This window comes from Pseudonaja textilis, chromosome 7 (assembly GCF_049901715.1).
Source record: "Pseudonaja textilis isolate UNSWEBS1 chromosome 7, rPseTex1.2, whole genome shotgun sequence".
Classification (NCBI taxonomy): Eukaryota; Metazoa; Chordata; class Lepidosauria; order Squamata; family Elapidae; genus Pseudonaja; species Pseudonaja textilis.
The window spans coordinates 41,806,501-41,824,147 of record NC_141996.1 but is presented as its reverse complement, the minus strand read 5'-3'; the positions used below and the strand labels follow the sequence as shown (position 1 = coordinate 41,824,147).

Genomic DNA, 17,647 nt, shown 5'->3' with positions numbered 1-17,647 from the left:
ATATGTATATAAGACTCACTAAAGTGACCGAAACCCAGTATTTCAAGATTTCTGCAATTGAGTCCTCTCTTTTTAAAAGTGTGGCTGGGAGAAATATGTATTAAAGAAAGGCAGGCTGCCCTAAAGCCAGGCTTACATCCAAAAGAAATGAGCTCTGTAATTAACTTGGCAATCTGCTTGGCTGAAAATCATGTCAGTAAGTCACAGAAAGCATGACAAATGTTTTGCTTTATAGAAGCTGAAGAAAAAAATGCAGAAGAAATAATCTTAAAATACTTACTGCTTTTGTCACAGATGGTGATAATGAACTCCAGGAACAAAAAGTCATCAAACCCAACCAAAGAATAGATAGACCACATTGTTCTAAATCATAATTTGTTTAACTACAGTTAACTGAGTTAATCACAACTGAATGGATTTGTACAACATATTAAACTATAAATTATAGCTTACAAACCACAGTGACTGCATTAATACAAAATGCTAAGCCAAAACCAAATAAAGCACAACCTGCAGCTCCAAAATGTTCTCACTCTTCAAAATGTTTTTAACAAATTGCAAATTGGTAGAAAGATGGGGAAATGCGTATCACATCATCTATATTTTAATCTAACCACATTTAATACTTAAGCATAAATAATTAAAACAAATAAAGTTTTAATAAAAATAATATTTTTAATATCAGGGAGGTTGAGATCTGCACACCCCTCACAACCTGGAAATAAACTGTTTCAACTCCTTACCATGGAATGGCGATATAGCATCCAAATGAACTAGACACAGGGAGTTTTTTTCTCCACTAAGGCCATTACTCTACTGAACACCTAATTCCCAGAACTCTGTCTAATGTTTATGTGTACCTACCCACATTGTATGGCTGTAGTATTGTCATTTATCCTTATCTTTATTCTCCAGTCTTACTGGCATGTTTATGATTATTCTGTTGCTTTGCATGTATGCTGAGAACTTCTGCACCAGACACAAATTTCTCGTGTGTTTCTAATTGTGTGTCACACTTGGCTAAATCAAGTGTACTGGTCTATGAGGAGAAAGCTTTGGAAATGAAAGTAGCTTAATTTTACCAGAATTGGGTCACTAATGAAAGAAAAGTAAGTCCTGAGTATTAATTGGTTCCAGTTTCTAAGATACAGCCTCAGATCAAAATTGCATCAAAATAATTCAAAATTATGAGGGGATGTGTGGTTATGCTCCATAACTTTCTGCAAAATGTGATATAGCAATGAGATTGGTACCACACCAATCATTATAAATTTATATTTTTATTGATACCAATAACATAATTTTCTATTCATTTATTGGTTTTTCATGTAACATTTTCATGCTTTTTGCATGAAAAACTGAAAAGCTCTAACAGATTAAATGACAAGGTCCCATCTTTATTCGGTATCTAAAGTGTGCCTTTTGGCTTTTCTCTTGGGAACTGCAGTAGGATCATCCCATGGGAGATTCCAGCGGGCCTGGGTGGACTCCATTTCCCTTGGTATCTTTTCTCTATGCCTGCAATATCCTGGTAGAATCTCTCTCCATGCTCATCATTCACTGCCCCACAATTTAAAGGGAAATAGTCCAGGGGTGGGATTCAATTTTGATAATTTTTCTTTCCACGACAGATTGGAATAAGATGTGCAAATAACTATATACACTTGTAGTTGTGTGCCACCTTTTTTTTTTCAAGGAGTCCTTTTGTAGCATAGTAGCTAACATGAATTGCAGAGTGCTTTGACGTATGAATTACCTTATTTTGGACATTTATCTAGTATTGAATTTCCACTATTGAATTTCACTAGTTGCCATGACATGAACATTTACTAGTTGCCAGGACACTCTTATTTGTTCCTCTAGCCTCTTACTTGTTTCTCTTAACTCGAGACATATGCAGCATATGCAGCAATCATAATAGCCATTCACAGGTTTATCCTCCATGCATTTAATTAACTTTTTGCCTGCATGAAGTTGCTCGCCATAATAGCCATCATTCATTTTGTGGTAGCAACTTCTGTTACCAAGTTAGCAAATTGCCTCTGCTTAGTGAAAAGCCATTTTCTCACAACTTCACATTTTCTCACTCTACCAAATGAAAGATTTTGAGTGCTATTATATGGAGGAAAGACCACATATTCTGCTTGAATGGAGCTGTTTTCTTTCCACAATCACTAGAAAGGTCTCTGTGTCAGTGGTGGTATTCTAGTGGTTTGGCCTGGTTCTGGCGTACCAGTAGTGCTAAAGAGCAGCGGAGACCGAACCTGTTCTCTAAGATGCTCTGCTGTTGAGCCTGCCTGCCCTCCCATACTGACCTTTATGTCCTGCTTCTGAAGTGCAGCTGCTTTGCGCAGCACAGATTGCCGCGCGTCAGCTGCTGAAGTGACAGGGAGAGTGCAGGAGTGCAGGAGGTGAGTCAGAAAGCCTCTGCACCTGCGCAAAGTGTATGTTTGGTGCATGTGTGCAAAGAGTGCCCACCATGCAACGCCCACTGAACTGGTGGTAAACTTTTCTGAAACACACCACTGCTCTGTGTATATATGTGTATGTGTATTAGAAGGGGAGTCCTGCTTTTTTCCCAATCTTTGGGGAGTGGTGTCACCTATTAAAAGAAAATTTTGATGTTAGAATGCTGATTCCTTACTACATTCCCTGTCTTCAAAACCTTAAAGATTTTTTATTAAAAAATACAGTGTGTAATGAGATTTATCTTTCATACAGAAAGCAGCTGGGTTATAAACAGGATGCAGCATAATATGACTCAATAATGCTGACTTGATGTAGAAGACTGAATTATACATAACCTGATGATGCAACTCAATGTTTTCAAGTACATGAAAACACTAAAATATTAAACATATCATGGAGGTAAGATTTAGTTCTTTGCTAAATGGGTTTATGATTTTTTTAAGCTGATTCTGATACAAAGTACTACATAAAATGACTTTTAAAAAAATTCCTGTAATGGTTCAATGAATAGAATTTGGATTGAAATTCAATCCTAATTTTCAAAATTATTAAGAGGGGATTAAGGACATCATTTTTCACAATTGTTATTTTTAGTTATAGTAATTCATATTTTGAATCACAAAAAATATGAATCAAAAATCACTGATTTCCAATACAATCTGAAGATGGGGAAGCCTCAAAACTGCTTCCTAGACTACCATATACAAATGCATCTACTGAGTCAGTGTAAGATGGGAAGAAAATTGTTTACAAGAACAAAAGGCAAAAAAAAAAAGTCACATATAATATTTAGTATCCATTGTGGAGTCTTTGATGGTCTCTGAGTTTGTTTGTTTTCTTGCGAATGTTTCGTTATTGAACTAAGTAACACCCTAATTACCCAACTAGGTAATATTATTCAATTATTTAAGAAGAAACCAAGTTATGTATAAAGATAGGAACTGAAAACAGGATGAAAAATAAGTATATAGTGAACAACGGAAGACTTTTTTTTAAAAAGGGTCTAATATAGAATAAAACAACAACACACACAAATAAACAAAAACATCCAGGATGAGAATTGTAAGATTGCTGTAACAGTATTTATAAATAATTTCTCTCTTTGCCTTCCATAATCTGGTTTTCTTCCTAAAAACTCCAGTTGAGGAGACTAATTTCAAGAGTCACTGATTTGAGACAAACTATCTGATTCCAATAATCCCCTTTCTACCACAGTGCTATATTAAAAAGGACAAAAATGTGGAACTATTTTTACATTTTTTCCTATTTTTCCCCTAGTCTTTCAGGAAACCTCAGTCCAATTGAAATGATGCAGAGGTCCACAGAGAGTTGGAAATAGGGCGAGTCAGAGATCTCCATTCTCATTTGATTGGGAACTACTATATTCCAAATTGCCCTATTCTGTATTATATTTAAGGTAGCACTGATATAGTACAGCTTGTATCAAGTTGGAACACAGCCTACAAAGTAGCTTACAAGTTACAGCTTTTATGACAAGTACAATTTAATTGCAACTAATGTCTATGGGCAAAACTGGAAAAAAAAGTTGAAAAAGGAATGTTTGTTAAATGTTCATCTGTGATTAAACTGCTTACACAAATGGACTATTCATTAAACTGTTATGTTGTGCCAGCTCTCCTCGCAGACACATAAACTTGGATAGAGAGTATTAACTGAATATTTTAATCCTGGGTGGGTTGTTGCCACAAAAGTTAATACAAACTTTACCATTAACACTGATGAATTTTGAAATACTTGCCCCTTTTTGAAAAGCGTGCTTAGCACATTTATGTAACAAGAAACTAATTTTGCTATATTTAACAAAACTTGCTTATGTTGCAGTCGAAATAAACAGTAGGTAAATTGAAGTGCATTTTAAATATGAACTATGTATTCAAGCAATCAAGAATAATATGTACTTGTACTTGCAAATACTTTCGTCATTGTTTAGGATTCCCAGTTGTTGCTTTGCAAACACTTGTATTGTATATGGAATAAGTATACATACGCATGCACACATGCCCACATAGTTTTTTTTTTGCTTTCAGTAATTTTTTGACATTAAGGGAAGATAATGTATGTCAATTAGATGGAAAGATTCTATATTTTTTCCATTGCTGTGCATTTAGCAGAAAAAATATTTAACAAAATTCTAATTTCTTCTGTTTGAACCAGTATTTTTCATTAAAGCTTCTAATGGGCATAGATATGTTATTTTACAATACCAAAATGCACAAACATCAATTTTACATTCCTTTATTTTCACATCATTTTATAACATCTCATTACACATACTATTTTTTTTTACACAAAAGTTTTATATGGATAATATCCTTACACCATATATACAAATCGAGAAACAATAAAGTGTTTATTATGTGTAATGTGTAAATTTAATAAAAGTGCACCTGTATTTATGGGACTGTTTATTTTATCTCTTGGTTGAAAAATTTATCTGAATTTCATAACTTTTACATAACTATTTGAATCTTTTTTCTGGAAAGGGCAAACTGTTGAACAGGTAATTAACCTAAACCTTATAATTTATTATTTTCAGAGAATTAAATACATCAGGTGCTATAGCATTTATATATACTGAACCTCTGTATTCCAGTAACACTATTAATAGGAGAAATTTTATTCACTGGGCTTATGAGATGTTTATCGCAAACTTATTACCTATTCTCATCTGATGGTGTTTGTGTAAATATGTGGGCAGGATAATGAAACTGTTTCTTCTTGCATGAATTTTATTTAGCTTTTAGGGTCGTAAGAATAATTTCTGAAATTTTTTTTGTTCACTTATTTCTAAAATGAATGGTTTGGAGATGCATTAAAATATTTCCAGATAGTTCTGAAGCAGAGCATGCCAACTAGACATGATACTAAGAAGCTGCATATAGAGCAGGGGTTGCCAACCTTTTGAACCTCAGGGACCACCAAACTCATAATTTTAGATGCCAGGGACCACTAACTGGTTCTGTGGGCATGACCTAATTTATGGGTGTAGCTTGGTGGTCATGTGACTGGCTGGGCATGGCTTGTATGTAAATATTATAAATATTTATATAATTGTTGAATTTTTTATAAAAAGAGCAACTTTTACCCAAAATCAGGCAAAGCAGGCAGATTAAGTTTCTGACAGAATCATTCAGTGATCTATCTATCTGCCATCGGCTAGCTCAGTCTCTCAAATTTGCTTGCCGTGAGTTTGCACTGAATTTGCTTGCAAGCAAACCTTCAGTCCTAATTGAGGTTCAGCTGTACTTAAAAGCAGAGCTGAAGATCTAAAGACATGCTAGAAAGCAAGAAATCCAACCATTTTCTGTTTCCTAGCTAATCTAAATCTCCTGGCACAGCAGAACAGATGATGGTTGGAAAAAGGAAAAATAGAAATTTAGCAGGCAAGTTTTCTGGGTAAGGAGTGAGTGGACGGAGATGGTTCCAGTGGGCCATGTGGGAGGCACAGCCTTGTGTTTCTGCGCAGCCTGGATTAATTGCTTTGGGGGTGTGCTCTGGGGGTGAGGTATCTCTGCAGCTCACAAAAATTTTCTCATGGCCCACCAGTGGGCCGCAGCCCACCAGTTGGCAACCTCTGATCTAGAGTAGCTATCATCAGAAAAGATTAGTAAGGCACTGGTGATATAGTCTTTAATAGCAAAATAATAACTTACAAATTCTGCCCTGAATATTTTTGATAATTACATATCAACATTGACTCTAAAACAAAACTGAAATAACTTTTTATACAAGATATTTTTACAGCTCTTGAAATTCAGAATTCAATCCCTTTATACCTGCTACTGGTATTATTATTTTTAAAGATAACTTATTGAATACCAAATTTTTAGTTTGGTAAAAATAATTCTCTACCATTGTTCACTGATCACTGACATAGTTTGGTTTCTAAAGATGTTAAGTCATAACTAGTCAGCAGTGTAACTAAGCTAATGATGCAGATGGCTCAATGCCAGTGACAGGCTTTAACACAAATGAACATGAATTAATTTCATCGAAAATACACTTGAAACTGCTAGGACTTTTTTTTTAAAAGTCTACATGGTAAAAAAATTAGGAAAGTGAATATGGTTTGTTTTTAAATGTTTACTGGGTTAAAAGTTAAATATTTACGTGTTTACCTGTATTTACCAAACTAGAATGGACATAGACTTCAACGGATAATTAGGATTGCAGAAAAAATAATTGCAATCAGCCTGCCTTCCATTGAGGACCTGGATACTGCATAAGCCAGAAAGAGAGCTGTGAAAATATCTACAGACCCCTCACATCCTAGACATAAATGGTTTCAACTTCTTCCCTCAATATGACACATAGGGTATTGCATGACAAATCAACCAGACACAAAGATAGTTCCCACCCCTCACTCTGCTAAACAACTAATTTCTACAACAGTGTCTATGCCGTAGGATGTCAAACTATCTAGTAGGGCTGTGTTTTCTATTATCCTTCTAATCTTTTCATCTTTCCCATTACTTATTTCCTTAGCTTCTTTTGACTATAATTTTGTTGTTTGTGTCTCATTATTTATGTTGACTGCCTTTATTTAGCATGCTATTATGATTTGTGTTGTTTGCTTATTTAGTATCCTATGTCTATCACGGTGTTTATATCTTATGATTTATGATTATTGTATTGTATTATTATGACCATATTTATCATTTGTTGCTTATATGTACACTGAGAGCTTATGCACCAGAGACAAATTCCTTATGATCCAATCACACTTGGCTAGTAAACAAAGAATGAATGAGTGCTAACACTCTAGATAGAATACATAAATTGATATCTTTATTTTGCAACAATTTTTTTTTAAATAGGCACACTTTAAAAGACATTCCATTGTTTTATATTTTGACAGACCTAAATTTATAATCTCATACTATCAATGAGGTTCCTTTACTGTGGGGTCCTTCCATGAAAATGGTTTATTAGTTTTCTGACAAACAACCCTATTTTCCTTGTAGTAATGTATCCCATGAAAACAGTACAACTTACATTTGGAATCCAATGTTAGGGCATCACCTGGCTACTTATTTCTAATACAAAAAGGGATCTAATGAAAAAAGTATACCCACATGTGATTAAAAAAAAATCTGAGAATATAGCAATCACTTTTTGAATATACCTTGTAACATACTTCAATCTTTATGTGAGAACAAACTGTTTCTGAAATCCACTTCTATAATACAAATTGTTCATAATGCATTTGTTCTTCCATGATTATAGGTAATCTCTTTAAATAAACAATTTATAATATATTTGTAATTATTAATAAATAAATGCTCATTTGAATTTCTTAGTATGAACACACCATTATGCAAACACCCCCTCTCCCAGTATTTTGGATGCCATTATCATCCAATATTACTTGGCCTTCGAAGTAATGGAGCCAGTTGCAAGCCTTTACATCTGAATATCCGTGTTTTGAAACACTATTGCCACTCTGCTTGGAATGTATACCTAAAGGGAGAATAAAAAATGTCTTATTATTGATCCATTAAAAATCTTTGCGATAAGGGAGGCATAAATTTTAATGTCTTAAATAAATTACTTATAATGTTACATTATTTAATGTCCCTGAAGAATCAAACACTTATTAAATATGGCATGGATGTAGAGTGAAACTCTGAATGTATATTTAGTCTTAAGACTAAGTAATTAATAGAAATGATAAACTTTGCATCCTTCACACAGAGAGAGAGAGATATCAGAGTATTTTACTCTAAGGTTTCTGTGATAAATAACTTTTAAAAATCTGCTCAGCAGGGAAAGACATTTGACATATAGCTAGAATCCTGTACTTCACAGAAAAAGAAAATAAAAAGTCAAATAAATAGTTAATGATATTTAGTTACTGCAAAATATGTGATAAGGGGTTTATTTCCAAACCTTTTAGCAAACAAAACCATATATTTGTTGATACGCCAAATAGTTCAGTGGAGAAAATTTCAAAATTAATGAGAAATAAGTAATAGACAGTCATTAATGAAGAGCAGACAATCTGTTAATGAAAAATTGTCACTGACCAAAGGATGTTGTTATGGGAACTTTTACAATATATATAAGTTGACTTATATGTTACCTTCAAGAGACTCTGGGTAACTCACAACAATAAAAATAAAATATATTTTCACAGTAAAATCAGCACAAAAATATAGAGCCAGATATTTAATTTTTAAAAATATATTTATCCAGAATAAAGAGTAGCCAACATTTCATCAAACTATCTCTGAGAGATATGCTAAAAAGGATATTTTTCCTACTTCTAGAACACTGTTAAAGAGGGCAGCATTCTTACCTCAGAAAGAAAAGAATTCGAAAGGGTTATAGAATTAACTTTAATTATCTTCTCAAATGCTAACCTCCAAATAGGTGTCTGATAGGCAATGAGATCTCAATGACTGTACTTCCTTCTTTTAATATAATTAACTATTAATGAAAGGATATGAGTTTTCTTCAAGCTCCCAATTTTTGAAAAAAATAACTGAAAACTTTTAGTACACAGTCTTTTTGGTATTATTAGGATTTTTCCTAGAATATTTTAATCCCGTGTTATGGTTTTGTGGATATTGTCTTCTACCCTCAAGAACTCAGGCAAAAACTTGCCCCGTTTAAATGCAGACTATTTTCTATTGCACACGAGTTTAATTGAATAAATACCATTTTTTTTAAAAAAAAAGAAAGATACATAATGTGTAAAAAGAAGGACGGCTACAAATAATTTATGAAAAAGTAGGAGAAAAGAATTTCAGAAGTGCATCAATATGAAATGTACCATTTCATCCTAAAAGAAACCAGTCTCTGATTCAACCATCCTCATCCTACCCATTTAAAAACATCCAATATGCCTGCCACATCAATTTAATTGAATAGAGATTCAAATGGTATTAATAGAATATCAACATAAATATATTTGCTAACATTTATTCTGCAACATACTTAATTTGAATTTTAATATGGCTAAATATCTACATTAATTGATGTTTAAACTATAACATACATTTTGTAAAAAAATGTCAATGATTGCTGCATAATTGATAAAACAACAGCTAATGAGAGTGTCAAGTTGTCATATCATATTGAGCAAAAGCAAATACATGTCATGCTTGCAGTTGAAAACATGTAAGACAGCGCAAAGTTGAAATTTCTTCACTCCACTGAGAATAGTATGTGAATGCATGGTACACTAAGTTTTGTGATTTACCTAAATATCCAAACGTGTAAACCAACCATACCTGTGTTCAATTTGAATTGGCATAAGTGAAATTTCCTTTTGAAAATATTTGCACAATTGTTTTGTGATTCAATATTATTTACAAAGAGTATATAGACTTCTATAGAAAAATGCAGAAGCATAAAGTACTAAGTATAGAATAAGTCATCATTCTACCACTACCCGTTTCTATAGTTAGAGTAGATTAAATGGAAATTCAATGCAGATTAAGAAATACCAGAAACAAATTGAATCAATAAATAAAACAACAAGCAAAAAGAAACCAATTTTCATCACCAAAATCCAGTGTTATAATTGCAAACAATTAGCAATTGTTTGGTATAGAATTAACATTACTGAAGTAATAACAAATGACTTCAAAAGAGATGAATCTGGAAAGAAGCAAAATTACCAAAGGAAATACTATTTACATTCCTGATAACAAAAGACTTGGATCATTTACAGTATTATGGATGATGGTTACTATGGGGGTTTAAAGTAGCTGAAATTTATATACACTGGTGTAAAATAAATGTGTATATGTATGTGTCCAAGTACACTATTGAGTCAATGGCTTGTTCCCAGCAAAGTGGGTACAGAATTCAAGCTTGAATATTTGAAAAAATTGTTTTCTTGTAAAGGAATGTAGGATAAATTATGCTTTCAATTTATCTGTCTTTTTATCACATGCCATTTTGGGTTTTTTTCCTGTCTTTTCTCTCCAATTAACTAATGAGTTATTTAATTTATTCTATAAATACTGCACGTGTGAATCTGTGCTTAAACTTCTATAGCAAGAACCAGTGCAGCAGGAGTTACTATTCCTAATTTACCTCACAAAGTAATAGATCATTATTTTCTTTGAACCTTATATGGCTGTCATGCTAATAGCATAAATAAAGATCCCTATCAGTTATAAAACATACTTAATGTTACTCTTCCCCTGCAGGACTGCATCACATAGTTCACTTCTCCTTTCAACTCTTTTCAATCAATAAATCCATATTATTTTTATCTATTTTCACCAAAAAGTCTATAAAGGTTTTCCAGTCTTTTAAGAAAGTAATTATTTTTTCCTTGATCAAATAGGTCAATATTGCCATTTTTGCTAATTCTATCATCTTCACAGTCCAATCCTCCATTATGGTAGTTAGTTATTTTTTCCACCTTTGCACATGTAATAGCTTTATTGAAATTACTATATATAAAACCAATTTTCCATGTGCCTCTAAGTCCCAGTAGAAAAAAATCTCTGGTTTCATCATAATGTTAATTTTTAAAATTCTCAGTATTATCATATGTATTTGTAGTCAATATTTTTTTAATTCTTTCAGAAGTCCATAGTAAAATTTTAGGCTTTTCATATTTTCAATAATGATCAGAGCACATTTATACATTTTAGATTATTTTTCTGGTGTGATATACCAACCAGCTTTATACAATTTTATAGAAATTTTCTATAAAATCATAAGACATGAATTTCAGTCCTTTTAACCACATACTTTCCCAGTGATGCATCTGTATATTATAACCTTATAATTCTTAGTCCCTTTTATCATGCACCCTGCAACTTATTCTTCTTTAATTTCAACAGCTGAAATATTTTAGCAATTACATGTTCATCATTTCTACATAATTCCAATTCAAATGCTGTTACATGTTGCTCTATTCCTCAAACATTTCCTTTAATCTTGTGTTAAGCTCCATAATTATTTTATAACTTGGAAATTTCTCTACCTGTAATACCCAACATAGCAGTCTCTTCTTCAGGTTCCAGATGATTTTTTTTCTTTTTAAATTTTCTGCATCTCTTTGAGCTCTTAAATCTTTCAAAGAAATCTCCTTTTGAACAAAATGAAGTTGAAATTTCTATTGCTTAATTGTTCTCTTAAGTTCTCCTTCCAGTTTATCTCAATGAGATAGAATCTTCTTCTGTTTAACCCTCCTGTCAGTCAAAATTATGTACCTTTGGTTACCTAATAATCCAATTGCTATTTCTGCGAGCAAAATTACATCTGAGTTATTAATTTACTTGGTAGTAAAATGTTGCAAACCTCTTGTCTTGTTCCTGAAAAAGTGTGCAAGCATGATTCTTGGTATGTTTCTTAATTTTGCTTATTGTGTACTCATTTTGTATACCTTGTCCACTTCTGCCTCCAGATGTTCTTTCCATTCCCAATTTTTGTTAAAGCTTCAAACAATGTCTTCCCCAGACACTTATGTTAGATTCTTGAATTTTTTTGGTTCATTTTTTTATTCCAAAATTGCAAATCTCTCTTTCATTCTCCATTCAGGTATAGGCAAGTCTCTTTGACAGCTTCATAAAGCTGTCACTGAAGCTGAAAGATTCTTTCCCAGCTGTTGAAATATCGTTTGGAATATATCTGTGGTAATCCCTATCTGCTCTGTTAACAATGTCCTCTTCCCTATTTTCATTGCTTTCAGGCTGTAGCCATTTCTATCTTTAAATTTGTAATCCATATAGAAGTAGCATCAAAATGATCCTTTAAAAATTATTTTAGTCCTTAACTCTTTAGTTCAATTTAGCACTTCATAGGTCTTTTTCAAATGCCACTTATCTTATTGTTTAAAAAGCTTATCCATTGAGTCCCCTTAAAAAAGTTAAATTGTCTTCTTTCCCACAGAGGTATGTATTATTTATTTAATTAAATTCAAAGTACTTTAAAGTAGATAATTTAAAATTTAACTGATCCCTCCTGTTTTAATTTTTATAATTCAAATTCTTGATAATTTTTACTAAGAACTTTCTTTTGATTAATTTTAAACCTTCATGATTTTTTTATTTTTCTTTTTGATTATATCCCAAGTTGAAAAGGTAGTCTAGTTGCTTTGCTGTTTGAAAGATCAAAGTATTTATCCAAGTATCCAAGTATGCTTTAGAAAATAAAATTTCATTTGAGTCCAATGCCCTTGAAATAGACTCTGTGTGAGGCTGAGAGCTTGATATTCCTTCATTGGCTCCTGTTCTACTCAGTATGCTTACATTTTCCATTCAGATCTTGAGATCTTGTGAGTTTTCTTGTGAAAAGCAACCTTCTGGATTCTCCTGTATCCAGGCAAGCTCTATCAAACTGGCTTCACAACCAGGTCACAAGTTTCCACCTCAATATTATCTCATTATTGGAGCACTTTACCATTTTTTCCATCCAGAAATTCAACACAAATATGTTTCAAATAGATGAGCTTTAGCTGAAGGTGCTTAGCGAATAGAGATAGGTATATTTATGAATGCAATCTAATGCTATGTGGATTTTTAATTTATTTCATTTTTAACTGAGAATGTTTAGAATGGCCATCTTAATCAATAAGAATTCAGGTTAAGTATGAAGCTGGATTGTAATCAAAATTAAATATTACCATTTAGGTTATTTACAAAAAAGCCTATACCTTTTCCCATTAACAGGTCACATTCACTATAAACAATGAGATTTAAAAAATTCCAGTACAATTTATACTTCAGACCTTTGTGTATTTATTGATCTATAAAAATTTTATTTTCTTTTATTATGAATGATATCAAAGCAGAGGATTATATTACTGAAATCAGGAACTATGTTTTCTGTAAGCCACATTTATTTTTTTCTTCTGACAATATTATGAAGGTTGTTCCACAAATAATATACTTAATAAAATAGCCTTGAACCAGTTGCAAAAACAAGCTTACTATTTTGTTTCAAATCTATTAGTCTATGAAAAAAGAAATAATATTAGGAAGGTTTCTTTTCTGCTTTGAGAAATCTTAAGGGGAAAATGTATTATCCAAAAGTTTTTTTTTTACTTGTTCCACCCAGCATGTTTTAAACGTAATATGCAGAAATCATAGATGCATGGTTATTTGGAACATCAAGGGTTGTTCAAAACATCAAGGCTAGAGGAGAGAAATTGGACATCATCTTTGCTTACTAGAAACATGCAGGGGGAGTCTTTAGATTATGTTCTTCATGCTGACAAAATGAGGAAAATGGTCTGTAATATTAAAAGGTGATAATGTAAATGGCTAGATTTAAAGATGTCATAATACTCTTTGTCCATTCAATTCTGAAGTCCACCAATTAAAAACAACAACACAATACTGAACAGATGACTTAAGAAGCTTTAAGTGACCCTACTTCCAATTTGTAACATACATTAGTGTTTGGTGAGGTGTGGTTTGTTTCACAGTTATCGGTTTAGGCATGGAGATGAGGATCTTGCTTTTTTTTAATCATGCCACTATTTGGCCTACACACTGTCTGCAAGTTTACCTTCAAGTAGTGTGTGTGCTGGTGTCCTCGGCTTTGGCCATCACTTTCATTCAGTGCATTGGGTTGCTAAGGAACACAAAGGAAAGGATGACCCACACTCAGGGTTCAAACTTATATTGTAGTGCCGTTATCATGCCATTAGCTTGCAGCTAAATTTAAACTATATTAATTGCTTGGTTATTAATTTTTTTATCATGCTTTCTTACACATGCATTTATTAAATTTATTTTTACAGTTGTTCCAACCTCTGTATACATTAATTGTATATTGCATCTGCACTATGTTTGTCATGTTGATAATATGTTATTGTTATTGTTGTTAATAATATTATTGTTAATAAGACCATAATATTTATGTGAGGCTATCTGCTGTATATTAATATTTCATTACATTGGTAGAATAGTAAAATTTGTGGAGAACCACTCTTCAAAACTGCATTGAAATCACTTTTCCACACTGGAATTTCATTCACTGTGATATATGAAGTACAGAACAAGAATGTACATATATGCAGAAAATATATGCAGAAAAGTATATACAGAATGATTCAGGATACTAAAGTGACTGGTTGTTGTTTACTGGTACAAATTTTAGGGTCACTGAGATGATTGATTAGAATATAAATATGACCATGGTTGTCTATGGAGCTTCTCAGTCATCCAAGTCATAGTTGTCCCAAAGGTGCTTTTTCAAGAGGCAACTAGACTTCTTGCTTTTTCTTTGAAGATGTTTTGCTTCTCATCCAAGTAGCTTCTGAACTGAACAAGCTTCTTGGATAAGAAGTGAAATGTTTTCAAAGAAAAAAACAAGAAAGCTCAGGTGTCTCTAGAAAAGCACTTTTGAGACAACTATGACCATAGTTGGTTTCTGATACTGTATTGTATTTAGTTGTTTATTTATTTTATTTATATCCCACCTTATTTTTTTTACAAGCAATTCAAAATGGTGAACATATCTAATACTGCTTTCTATTTTCCGCACAACAGCCCTGTGAGGTGAGTTCGGCTAAGAGTTTCACCCACCTAGATTTCATGGCTAAAGTGACACTAGGATCTTCCAGTTTCTAGCATGATGTTTTAATCACTAGACAAAAGTGGCTCAAGTATATACAATAAAAAATATGTAGTCTATAAATGATTGGATCTGAAAGCACCTTAGCTGATTTAGAATTGATGGCAACACATAAGATAGTGACATATAGATGTGACTTGCTTACAACAATTGATAATTTGTTTAACATGTTTAGGAATACTGCATCTGTGCATGATGATGAAAGACTGCTGCTATTGTCCGGTTATAGGAGAGGAAAAATAGGAAGAATGAAAAACAACAAGGTAGGTTAAGTGTATCTAAGATGCTCTTTGGCAGAACTATGATTAAAAACATAAGAGGGAAGTATTATTTGGGAAGTACAGTGTTGCTTTGTGACATTGGGTGTATAGATCAGACTTTTTACCCTTTAGTAAGTCATTGAGAAATCTCAAATGAGAAGTTTACAACACAGCTGTTGATTTATATTTTGTATGCATCTGAAGTCACATACACAAAATGATTTGTAATGAATGCTAGTATGACTGAATGATAAGAATATATGAATTGAAATGGGTATAATAATCTATATATACAATCCAAGATTTTTTAATGCTAAAGGAAAATGTGAGTGAACAAATGTAAGTTATACTACTGGCAGATCAGAAGTGCTGAATGAATATTCATTGAACACAAAAGTGAGTGACTACTAGAAATAAAATACACTGAGGTACATTTCAAAACAAATGTATGAAGGGAGAATGAACAGGTGAATAATAGGGAGAAGAAAACCAAGAAATTTTGATTGGAAGAAGTTGGTAAGTTCTTGAAGAAAGAGGGAAATGAGAATATTTTAAAAAATTGGCAATATATTAATTGGCATATGGACATGATGGAAGAAAGAACTGAAATACATGAAATAAACTAGAATTATGAATTCTACTGGAATAAATTATCTGTATATTATTTTCTTTTATGATCTCATGTCTTAAGTACATTTTAAATTCCTTTTTGTGCTCTATTTAATGTTGTTTACCCTGAATTTAAAGATAGCCTAAACTGTGAATACATTTTCCCAGTGAATAAAAGAAAAGGACAGAAAGAAAAGGAATCCAACATTATTCTAGTCTGGTTACATTTTTTTTAGGGGGGGGGACTGTAGTTTATGCTTAATGTGATCAAAATTTTGCACTGAATACATTTTATAAGAATCTCTACATAAAAATTAAAAAAATTAAACAGTGCATCAAATGCAAGTTTACCCCATATTGTTTTATTGTCTGTTTTTAAATTAAACCTTAAAAAGAAAATAAAAAATAGTATGCTTGCATTACTAAGTTAAATACTTTTAATACTTAAATTCTCATATTGTGTAAGAGATAAACTACAGAAGTTTTAATAGATGATCCCAGTTGATTAAAATATTAGCAATGAAAATCACAGGATGCTTACATGCAAAGAATTAAACAAGCATATTATTGGTATATTAAACATTAAAAAACAAAAAAAAATCAGGAAAACAAAAATGTACACAGAAATAAATTGTTAAATTTATTATATGCATATTTGGAAGGTCAGAATCGTTATATAAAATTTAAAATATTGAGAAATTGTTTAGCCAACACTTTATGCCATATAGTACTTTTTTATGTCATTTACTTTTATAATTGTTCATGCAAGATCAATGATCATATTTTATAAAGGGAAAAGATGAAGGCAACATGCAGACATTTAGTACAGAATTTAAAATATTAACTATCTCTCTGAAGATATACTTTAAAGAAATTACAGTAGAAAAAATGTACTTACCAAAAGAGAATTAGATCGATGATTATGTGAATATGGCTGAGAAAAAAAGTCTGTAGTATGATCCAGTCTATTATGTCCTCCATACTCTGGAGCATCAGAATCCAAGGCAATTTTATATGTATGGCAATAGTTAAGGATTTCTATAGCAGAATTACATCATTTAAAATAAGAAATAATACACAGTATATAATATAGTTAATTGCAGAAGTGAGCTCTTTATATAACAATATTTAGATATTCTATATGTTGTATGTCATGAGCTTGACACACATGGCCTTTCATTAGCAAGCTGGGGTCACATTCCCAAAAAATATCAAAGCAATCATAAAAAGTAAATTTGATTTGCTTACTCTTTTTCAGATAAATGTAATTAGACCTAAATAAAATAATTAGATGTAGTTATCTTTCAATATACAAAATACAGATGGCTCTTAGTATGTTTAGCAATTTTCTTCTTCTATATAATTATAATTAGGGAACAAATTTTGAAGAGAGTTTAGGGAAACAGGTTATTATAAGGAATCAAACTGCTCTCTAATCTACATGAACAAGGATTATATATACTACTATTTAAGTACCTGTTTATTCAGTATAAAATATATTTACCAATTTTACCTGAAGGAATGAATTTAATCTATACCCAGTTATTTAGTAATAAACTGCTTGTAGGAAAAGTGAATTTACTTTGGCGTAAACATGTGTAGGACTGCCAGTAATCATGAATTAAATATAAAGAAAAATTATTTAACATATGAACTTAGGTCCCACTTAATTTACTCATGCTTTACCACCATTAACCCAATGTGACTTTAAGTCATAATTATCAAAATGTTCCAAGTGG

General features: G+C 31.9%; 1 protein-coding gene across 2 annotated transcripts in view; it reads right to left on the bottom strand.

Annotated features, from left to right (window-relative positions):
• Nucleotides 1-7,256: 7,256 nt before the first annotated feature.
• GBE1 (1,4-alpha-glucan branching enzyme 1) overlaps nucleotides 7,257-17,647 on the bottom strand; it is a 135,068-nt gene continuing 124,677 nt past the window's right edge. The window contains exons 15-17 of one of the 2 annotated variants that reach the window (XM_026700672.2): nucleotides 16,807-16,924; nucleotides 13,969-14,034; nucleotides 7,257-7,950 (exon numbers count right to left, since the gene is read on the bottom strand). In XM_026700672.2, the coding sequence (XP_026556457.1) occupies nucleotides 7,894-7,950; nucleotides 13,969-14,034; nucleotides 16,807-16,924 (241 nt within the window). In that variant the 3' untranslated portion in view covers nucleotides 7,257-7,893. The remainder of the gene's footprint in view (nucleotides 7,951-13,968; nucleotides 14,035-16,806; nucleotides 16,925-17,647) is intronic. The other variant, XM_026700673.2, reaches the window with a different exon arrangement.